This window comes from Austrofundulus limnaeus, unplaced genomic scaffold (assembly GCF_001266775.1).
Source record: "Austrofundulus limnaeus strain Quisiro unplaced genomic scaffold, Austrofundulus_limnaeus-1.0 Scaffold13, whole genome shotgun sequence".
NCBI lineage: Eukaryota > Metazoa > Chordata > Actinopteri > Cyprinodontiformes > Rivulidae > Austrofundulus > Austrofundulus limnaeus.
Window position 1 is genome coordinate 4,602,203 of NW_013952415.1, and position 10,523 is coordinate 4,612,725.

Sequence of the window (10,523 nt, forward strand, 5' to 3'; positions counted from 1 at the left end):
TCTCTCTCTCTCTCTCTCTCTCTCTCTCTCTCTCTCTCTCTCTCTCTCTCTCTTGGAAGTATAAAGGTACTTCAAGGTTTATAAGCATGTTAAAAATAAACTGTTGCACTGAAAAATGAATTATGATCTCCAAACAAGTTGTAGAGGAAATGTGTCCTTTATCTAGAGGTATCTGTGTTTAAACGTTACCTTATTTACTAAAGAAAAAATAGTCATGCAAAACTTAGGAATTGTATTTTTTTAGACCATAACAGTGATTTTATTAGCTATTTTTTTTTGTGATGTAAAATCCGAAAAGCGGATCAACAAAATGTGGCACAAAATGCGGCAGCAACATAAGCAGAAGAAATCTTATTTTTTTATAAAGTTGTTGTGCATCACTTTATGCAGATGCACAGCTTTTTCTTTTGTGAGGGGAGATTGTAAGCAGATAAAATAAGCTTTATCATATGTTTTATTCATTTTTTTCCCACCAGAGACAGTCCCTCTTGAGTAGAAGATATGAACGCACATCAAAGAAAGGGTCAGTACCTGGATATCCCAGCTTGATGATCCATATAGATAGAAAATGCTCCCTGATAAAYGTGTCTCCTGAGGTGTGTGGTCCTGTGCCAATGTACTTTGTTCACTTCAGGCAGGATTGTTTTAGGAAGATGAAGTATTTTTGGCAAACATGTTCTGTTAATTTTTCTTTGCTTTTTTTCACATGACTTTAATAGAAATGTGTTGAGATTTTCCATAAACATACAAGCAGTGTCAGATGAAAATCAATTTGCATTTGATTGATCTCGTTTGGACAGAGATCTTGACATGATTATGATGTTTAATATACATTTTTAGGTCACGCACAGGGCTGAAACACAAGAATGGGATGACATTGAGTAAGAGTTGCTGCATAAAAATATGTGATTCACCAAGATGTCACTCTTCTGCTTAGAATCAGGACTCTTGCTTCAAATGTCATCATTTATCATTTTATGAGGCGGAAATAAATCATGCCACTTTGCACATGAGTCCCCCCCACACACACATATACTGTATATTTTTACAATTTGGGAGTAGCTGTGGTACAGTTGGGTGGTGCAGTGGTAGAAGACGTTGCATTCTATAAAGGAGGTCGCAGGATTTGCCAGCCTTATTTATAAGAACTCTGAACTTTTACAGCAGATGTTTTAGTGAGCTGTATGTAAGAAAACAGCAATATGCTTTTTTATATACAGTATAAATATTTCGAAAATTTGCACTTGTTTAAACTTAGTCATTTTCCACCATTTGGTAAATAAATAAAGAACAATGGAAATGAGATCATCACTACTGGCTTGGAACATATTGCATACTGTACATGTTAACGTTTTTGGTAAAAATTAAAAAAAGAAGAAGAAAGAAGTCAGTTTTAAAAAAAGAAGAAGAAAGAAGTCAGTTTGGCCAAGACAGAGTTTCTACTGGAGTGTGACATTTCAACTAGTGCTAGCGCTTTCAATCAGAAAACATAATAATTCATCAGTAAGTTGTGCCAGTCAGGACCAAGGCAAACTGATAGACATCCTGTGAGTTCTGCAGCAATCTATATCTTTCCTTTAGCGTTTTCCTCCCTGTTCATGCGTGAAAGAATCCATCGCTCTGCAGACATCTCCTGCCACCACGGCTCTGCCTGCCTTCAAAATTTCAACATTTAAACACTTTAAAATAGTACAGATGTCCTCATTTAACACATTAACCGCAGCCATTTGTGACCTTTTAATCAAACCCCACGTTTCGTTTACAATGTGCTCAGTTGGGAGTGAGCAAAATGTGTCTCTCTTCCACGGTGTGCAGTCGGGGAAAACGACTCTAACATCTACAAGCTGAAGTAAAGACACTGACCTTCAAACAGAAGAGCTGAGTTGTCAGCTTGGCTTAGAACCTGTTAAAGATGTATGAAAGTCAACATGGTGCTGGGAAGGGACTTTTTTTCTACTGAGCAGGGTGACAGAGTAGAGATATTTTGGAAAAGGTCACATCAGCTACATCATTACCCCCTGAGGGTGTGTCAGAAAGGTGTGCATCAACCTGCCCAGAATAGATGCCAGAATTTATATATTTTTCTCATACGCCCAAGCAGACACAATTCAGTGAAAAAAATTGTGGGTCTCTCTTTTTATTCTTTTTTTTACTCTCTTTCTCCCTCTCTCTTTTTTTGTTCTGTGTGAGTGCGAGTGCATCTACCGTAGTATCTGACACTCTCAGGCAGCCAGTAGCACGGCTCAGTTAAAGAGATGACTTGTTCACTGGAGCGTGGTCTGTCTTGTGCTGACACATGCACACACACACACACACACACACACACACAAACACACACACACACACAAACACACACAGACACACAGACACACACACACACACACACACACACACACACACACACACACACACACACACACACACACACACACACACCCACACACACACACACACACACACACNCTCTCAGGCAGCCAGTAGCACGGCTCAGTTAAAGAGATGACTTGTTCACTGGAGCGTGGTCTGTCTTGTGCTGACACACACACACACACACACACACACACACACACACACACACACACACACACACACACACACACACACACACACACACACACACACACTATTCAGCTACTAAGGCCTCCAAGATACACTTTTCTAAAGGGTAATTTTTGTAAAGGCTAACCAAGAGTGGAAAATGATCACACAATGAAGCCAGTAAATCTCAGACACAAAGATCATTACTTGTTTATACAAAAATACTATTGACCTAAAAAGCAAGTGAGAAAACAAAACAAATTTAAAAAAAATTCTCATGAAAACTTTCTGGCGCTATTTGAACTGCGTTCTTTACTTTCTTACAGCACGTGTTGCTATGAAGAATAGCTTTTAATTACCTGGATGACTCCAGAAAATGAATATGAGGAGCTGCTTAAATTTGTCAGCCAGAACATTWTATTATTGTATTTAGGTGAATTGTTTCTTTACTCCTAAAGCTGCCTTACTAGACCAAATTAAATTCGTTTTTCTTGAAAGAACAATGGTGCATCATGTTTATTTTAGCACATTAACTTCTTGGAGAATTATTTTACTTAAGAAATAGCCACAATACTTCTGACCTTGGTGATTGCTACCTTCAGAATTTAGAATTGATTATATATTTTTATTTCAATAAGCTGTTCTATTTTCTTTTTCTCAACACTAAAACATATCTTCTTTGTTTCCCCTCCTCCATTTATTTATTTCTTCTTTCCCATCACTCCCCTCAGATTTATGGCCAACACGTCGTTCGAGGGCCAGAGCGGCTTCATATCCAGGCAAAGCCTCACTCAGAACATCGTCTCGGAGGCTCATCATTACATCTGGTCCCTCCAGCTGGACCCTCTCGGTCAGCCAACCTGGACCCGCCTGGGACGCTGGCGCAGGGGGAGAGTTCTGATGGACCAGAGGGCCTGGCCAAGTCATCGCGGCTCCGGAGGTGCGGGCGACTGGCGCCGGTCGACACGCTTGCACATGCGGGTGGTGACGCTGGTGGAGCACCCGTTCGTGTTTACCCGCGAGGTGGACGGGGACGGGATGTGCCCAGCGGGCCAGCTCTGTTTGGACCCGCTCACTAACGAAACCTCAGTTCTGCATAGACTTTTCCAGAACCTTGGAGGGCCCAATGGATCTGTTCCCACAGACCTGAAGAAGTGCTGCTATGGCTACTGCATTGACTTGTTGGAAAAGCTGGCAGAAGACATTGGATTTACTTTTGACCTCTACATTGTTGGCGATGGGAAGTATGGTGGGTTCAAGAATGGTCGCTGGACAGGATTGGTGGGGGATCTGCTGAGCGGTGCGGCCCACCTGGCGGTGACATCATTTAGCATCAATTCAGCGCGGAGTCAAGTCATTGACTTCACATCTCCCTTTTTTTCTACCAGCTTGGGGATTCTGGTCAGTACTACCTTTTATCAATCTTTTTTTTCTTTRATCGGCAGATTATTTTTCAAATGTTTTTCCTCCTCTTCTTATTTCCAGTGGTGGGCAGCGCCAATCCAAAACTTAGCCCCGCAAATTCTAAACTGCTTATGAAAATATTTAGGTCCGCAACTTACAAAGCTTAGCACTTATGCCATAGAAAAAATAGCAGAAACTAATTTTAAAGCCCAAGTTCAATTTGACACTTACTAGCTGGCAACAGTCCATGTACAATATATGCACAACACTGCCAACTAGTGGTGTAAGAACTCTTTTATAGCTTATTCCTACAACTGCCGATTGCTGGGGATGTGATTTCCTGAAACAGAACTTTAGCTCCTGGTGCAAAAATTAAAAAGTTGTTGAGGATTGCTAGTTCGGCTGCTTMTTTGTCTTTTTCTTTTGTTTGTTGTAGATTTTACATTATTTAAGCATCAGTGAAGTAATTTTAATACTCTTTATTGGAAAACTGAAGCAATGCATTCTGGGTACATGACAGATTTGATTTGTGATGGGAAACGAAAGCACGGAGTACAGGAAACTATCTTCACTTCAAAATAAGAGCTTGGATTTTAAAGTTTYCCATGTAGTTGCTCCAGTTGACCACTAGATGYCAGTTTTCATCAGCATAACATCTTTAAATCATTTCTGTGTCTCTAACCCCGTTGGCCGATTGCTTCAACCAATTATGTCAAGTATTGAGCTCCAGCGTTTAAACTTTTTTTAAAACAAAGAAGCTCCGATTGTAAAGTAAAATAAATCAATACATACAAAATTTTAGTATGGATTACAAACGTTAACTGTTTTAGCTGGGACAGGGAGTTCTAAACACTGCCTTCCTGCTGCGTAAGCAGCCACAAAGCATTGTGGGAAATGAGAACCCTGACCGAAAGCAACAGTCAGCAAGGATGTATACTTTCCCAATAAGTGTGCTTATCTGGGAGGGGTGCTGTTTGATAGATCACATTGTGATTCATTGACAGCCATACCTTCCGCTGTTCAAGATAATGATGACTGATAGGTAATTAGTTATTAGCAGTACTGCTTTTTAATTTTAAAAAGCGCAAATCTGCTTATGAATTATAAAAATTAGTAAGACCGCTAAAGCGCAAACGAAATTTTTAGGTCCGCAATTAGCGAATTTATGCTTTAGCGGGCTGGTGCCCACCACTGCTTATTTTTAATTTCCATCCCTTTTTGGCCCACCTCTCTTTGCTGTGTGTCATTGACCTCCCATAAGCTCTGTCTGCTTGGTATGCTGGTGGTCACTATCAGTGTGTCAGAGTTGTATTACTACGAGCCCTTACATTATTGGACTCTAATGCAATCCCTAGTGTGGGGCTGCTCTCTTGAGTGCACAGCATTGTGAGGTGACCCTATTATAACTATTACTATACTATGTCTCACCATCTGACAGACATAGTGATGGTAGTAATCATTCTCTCCGTTCTTCCTTCTATAGATTGCAACTGCAGAGGTAAAAGTTCTGCTTCACTTACAGTAAATGTCTGTCGTAGTTTTGTCTTTAAATTGTCCCCTTTTCTCTCAGATTTCACTGTATCTGCTTTAATATGCACTATTTTCTTGTCCGAATTTCTTTATTTTTTTCAGCACTAAGTAAACATTTGATGTCAACATATATCTGGAAATTTAACGTTTGTAAATGCTCTCCCTACTTGTGGTCTCTCCTGCCCAGGTACGTACTCGTGACACGGCCGCGCCTATCGGTGCCTTCATGTGGCCCCTCCACTGGTCCATGTGGCTGGGCATTTTCGTCTCCCTCCACGTCACTGCCATCTTCCTCACCCTATATGAATGGCACAGCCCCTTTGGGATGACGCCCCGCGGACGCAACCGGGACCGCGTGTTCTCCTTCTCTTCGGCACTTAATGTGTGCTACGCCATCCTCTTTGGGAGAACGGTGGCCATCAAGCCCCCAAAGTGCTGGACTGGTCGTCTGCTGATGAACCTCTGGGCCATCTTCTGCCTCTTCTGTCTGTCCACCTACACTGCTAACCTGGCTGCTGTCATGGTGGGGGAGAAAACCTATGAGCAACTGTCAGGGATACATGATCCGAAGGTAGAACATAACAAAGAAGTGAAAATAACCAAAGTTAATGCACATTCTTGAAAATGTGCTTGTTTATTCGKTTTTTGTTTGGAAAAAATACCTAAATGAGTCGTATTTTACGTTTATGAATGAATCCTTTTTTTGTCACTCAGTCAGCAAGCATGTTGCACTCTTTATTTACAGTGTTTAAAAAAATATCAATACACTTTTTGTCAGCTTTTCTGCATTTTGTTACAATGCAACCATAAACTTCCACATTTTTAAAGGGATATTAAGTGATGGACCAACTCAAAGTTGAGCAAAATTGTTATTGATAGGATGTTATACATGAGTTTATATTAAAGTTGTTCAGGTTGGAAGCCTAAATTATAAGCAGAAAACCAATTAAATTCTCAATTGAATGTTTATTTTTAGGTCTAAAGACTCCATTTGACTCTAAGTCTGTCTGTAGCTTCAGAAGTCCAAACAAAAATGTCTGTGAATCACATGTTCTCATAAAGGCTGTGTCCACTTTCAGTGCTGCATCCTTCGAAGGATGAATTTGTTGGCTGCTTATGTTTCTATGCCACTCCAAAGGCTATATAAATTCAGAGACGATCACAACCCACAAATGTGTCCCACTTTTGCACCGATTTTAGGGACGGGTCCGGTGGATCCTCCTTAACCCACCTTACCCCAAAATGCATTGTGGGCCGACCAGAGATTTATTTTACTGCTTGTAATGGCAGACAAGCAACAGTACCATGGAGTATTAGAGCCACACAATATTATTATTTTTTTTATTATAAGACTAAAGTCTTAATATTACGAGATTAAAGTTGCAATATTATGAGAAATATGTCATAATCTTACATGACATGTCCATTTTCTCTTCCTGAGCTTTTACTAATATCCTAATCATTTTCTGTCTGCTGTGGACAACCATGCATGTCTCTGTTTGTGAAGTAGTCCGCGATTACTTTTGGATAACTGTTAGTGTAAAATGAAATGCTTCCATCGAAATAACGAGACGACTAGATGTGTCAGTGTCAGCCATCAATATGGCTTCAGTTTATCATATGTTCATTTGCACAACCGTTTCAAAGTCCTGCTACTGATTTGATGCTAGTGTGCAAAAAGAACAAGTATTTATTTTAACTGATACTAACGAACAACTTCACAAGTTGCTCGGCATTCCTCATTTTAATGCAGTGGTAAAAGGTTTAATCCCATAATACTAGAAATATATTTTTATGATATCATGACTTTTTTCTAGTAACATTATGACTTTATTCTTTTAATAAAAATAATACTAATAATCTTGTTGTGTGGCCCTAATGCTCTGTTGTACAACATACAGGACTCCAGTTGTAAATAAAAATATGGCAAGACAATATTTGAAGGTTTAAAGTGGTGGTGCTAGGCTTTTTTGTCATTTGCACATGTTTATGTTAATGTTTATTAATATTATTCTTGTCAGAAATCATCTGAAACAAGCTTATATGGCAAGTACCTTGTTTTTATATGTATTGCCTCTAAGCTACTTTTGTTAATTCGTAATTTTAATATTTATATATTAATATTTTACTAATTTCAATCTATAATCAATCTTAATTGCTTCTGTGTAGTGTTGTTACGGCTGCTAGGTGACAGGACATACGCCGAGGCWGGGGTGGGATTAAGGCTGAAGGCTAGACCGTCCAAATTCACATCCTCTTACTTCTGGTTGACAAAGGATCTGGCCCACATAGACCGGGTAGGCCGGTTGCTTCAAAGGACGCAACCCCTGAATTTGAACCCAGATGATATTTATTGAAATCCTGGTGACACCTACTGGGGCTTGGTCCCTCTTAAGTCAGCATTGGAATGCCAGAAATGTAAATGTTATTCTTACACTGTTGGAATGCATTTTGATACGTGGCTCATTCTGTTATTGTAAATAAATCCATAAAATGACTTAATTTGTTTTGTTGGTTACAACAATACAAAAATATTTGGTTTGAATCCTAATTTTATGTCATTTTAATGAGGAATATTTGATGTCCGTATAAAGAGGAAACTCATATTATATTTAAATATTGAGATTTCCCAGCTAGAAAAAAACAAAACTTTGCTAGCTCACAGGGAAAATCTCAAAATTTTAAGGCGTTATTCCTCAAAATCAGGTTTTTTGTTGCTACTGCTCAAAAAGTGTTTTAGTTTTATGATTATATTTCAGAGAGTTCATTCAAATGATACATTGATAAGGCATTTATTCATTATATTTTGACAAAATGCAACTTTTGTTAACATTTTAGTCAAAACACTATATTTGTCTATTTCTCCATATACMACTTTTGGACTTAATCCTCGTTTCGATGTGTTGGGTCACATATTATAATTTTTATTTAATCATTTATTTATTTATTTATTTTTTTCAAATAAAAATTTGAAAACAATGTATATTCTGCCACCTTTACTCCAAAGCTTGTAACTAAAGTCCAGCGCAAACAGTTCATTAAAAAGTTACCTAATAAATAGATTCAAATTGTGTACAGTTGAAGTCTAAATGATGTTGTTCTGTGAACGCCTCAGGTTTTATTGAGCTATTTAGCAAAGAATGGGCAGAAATTTCAGTCTCTAAATATTTAAAGCTGGTAGAGACATACTCAAAAGGACATGCAGCTGAAATCAGAGAAAGGTGGTTTTACAAAGTATCCACTCTGAGGGCCTGACTGCAAATGCACCCCAAAATGTTTTACATTTGTATTTGTAAAACAAATTATAAAAGTGGACAATATCACAATCTTTCACCTCACAACTCTGCACTGCATTGTGTTCATCTATCAGAAAAAAAAAAGTCTCAGGAAAATACTTTGAAGTCTGTAGTTGTAACATGGCAAAATGTGGAAAACTGCAAGTGGTTATGAATACTTTTTCAAAGCACTGTATTCTTTAATTAACACACCAACGTTTGGATAATTGAGCCAAGCTATTTCATTATTTTCCTGAAATACAGGAAGTACAGAGAGTCAGCAGGTTCAAGGCGAGAATGAACGAAATGAAAGAACGGATCAAAAACAACTAAGAGAAATGATGAGCAATTCTAGCTATTGTAAAAATCTTGATTTCTTTCGTCTTCCCTGCAGTTGCACCATCCCTCTCAGGGGTTCCGCTTTGCTACAGTGAGAGAAAGCAGCGCTGAGGACTATGTCAAGAAGAGTTTCCCAGAGATGCACGAGTATATGAGAAGATTCAATGTCCCAGCAACACCAGACGGCATACATAACCTCAAGTAAGGCTATAAGACAAACAGGGAAAACATGCATGTCCAGGCCAGACATCCAAATCAGAAAGATTTTTTTTACTAAACTAGAGTGTGCTGTCATATTTTCTTTTTAGTAAATATCCAGYAACTGAGGCTTCTTTTTGTCGTTATTTTTGAAAAGTAGATGTTTTTTTCCTCAGAAAAAGAAAGTGCATCGTCCTTGATAAAAGAGAAAATGGATGTGCACGGCSAAGAAAAGTCAACATTTTTTAAAGAAAAAAAGTAGAAAAAAAACATTTCATTCCTGTTGCTGTCAGTACCCACCACAGGCCTGTCTGTTTGCATTCAGATCCCACTCTCCTTACCCTGCCACTGCTGTCATGGTAAGCTGCTTCAACATTCAACTGGCAACCCCCATGGTGCAGAGCAGGAAATAGTGAGAAAAGGCAGGTGGATTACAGGTTAAAGCAAAGACACTATTTGAAGGACTAAAATATGTTCTCTGAGCTTACTAAAAACTAATTAAAAGGCTGAAGGAATGATGTCATCTTTAGGGAATTATGGCTTGGCATCAAGACAATTTGCTGCAGAACATCCCCTCACTGAGCCATGCCTAAACATAGACAAAAAATTACAGTTATTAGATTTTCTTATGGTTTCAAAGGACAATCAATGTTTGTATTTAAAGAAGGTAGAATCTTGATTTGTAACTGATAAAAAGTAGATACCATAGCAGTAGCATATATGATCCCTGCATGTACGCAAAGCACCATCAGAACAGATTTATTGTTTTGGATGTGTGTCCAGAGGGGATTGGGGTGGGGGGTGTTCATTGGTGGACCCAATGGACAGACCTTCATCAGAGCTAAACAAAATGTAAATCTGATGCTCCCATATTGAATAGTTTTATGATTTGTAAGCATTTTTGTATGTCCAGAAACCACCTTTTTAGATGGAGCCCCCTCCTCTAATTTGGGGTCTATCAAAAAAACCGTTGGCTGGCTCAGTGTAGGTTGGACATATCTACATTCATGCCAAATTTCATGTTGATTGGTGCAGCCGTTTCCATTCTACGGTTTACCAAAAATCACTGAAAAATAATTAACATACATAGACAAAAAATAAACCATCCATCCATCCATCCATCCATTTTCTTCCGCCTATCCGGGGTCGGGTCACGGGGGCAGCAGCTTCAGAAGGGAGGCCCAGACCTCCCTCTCCCCAGCCACTTCTTCCAGCTCCTCCGGGGGAACTCCAAGGCGT

The 10,523-nt window shown here is 39.0% G+C and overlaps 2 protein-coding genes across 6 annotated transcripts in view; one reads left to right on the plus strand and one right to left on the minus strand.

The window, feature by feature from the left end:
* plppr1 (phospholipid phosphatase related 1) overlaps nt 1-10,523 on the minus strand; it is a 126,148-nt gene that overhangs the window by 61,604 nt on the left and 54,021 nt on the right. The gene's annotated exons all lie outside the window — the stretch shown is intronic.
* Nucleotides 1-10,523, plus strand: part of grin3a (glutamate receptor, ionotropic, N-methyl-D-aspartate 3A) — an 84,585-nt gene that overhangs the window by 59,299 nt on the left and 14,763 nt on the right. For both annotated transcript variants that reach the window (XM_014002531.1, XM_014002530.1), the window contains exons 3-5: nt 3,270-3,939; nt 5,660-6,043; nt 9,142-9,287. In XM_014002531.1, coding sequence (XP_013857985.1) covers nt 3,270-3,939; nt 5,660-6,043; nt 9,142-9,287 — 1,200 coding nt within the window. The remainder of the gene's footprint in view (nt 1-3,269; nt 3,940-5,659; nt 6,044-9,141; nt 9,288-10,523) is intronic.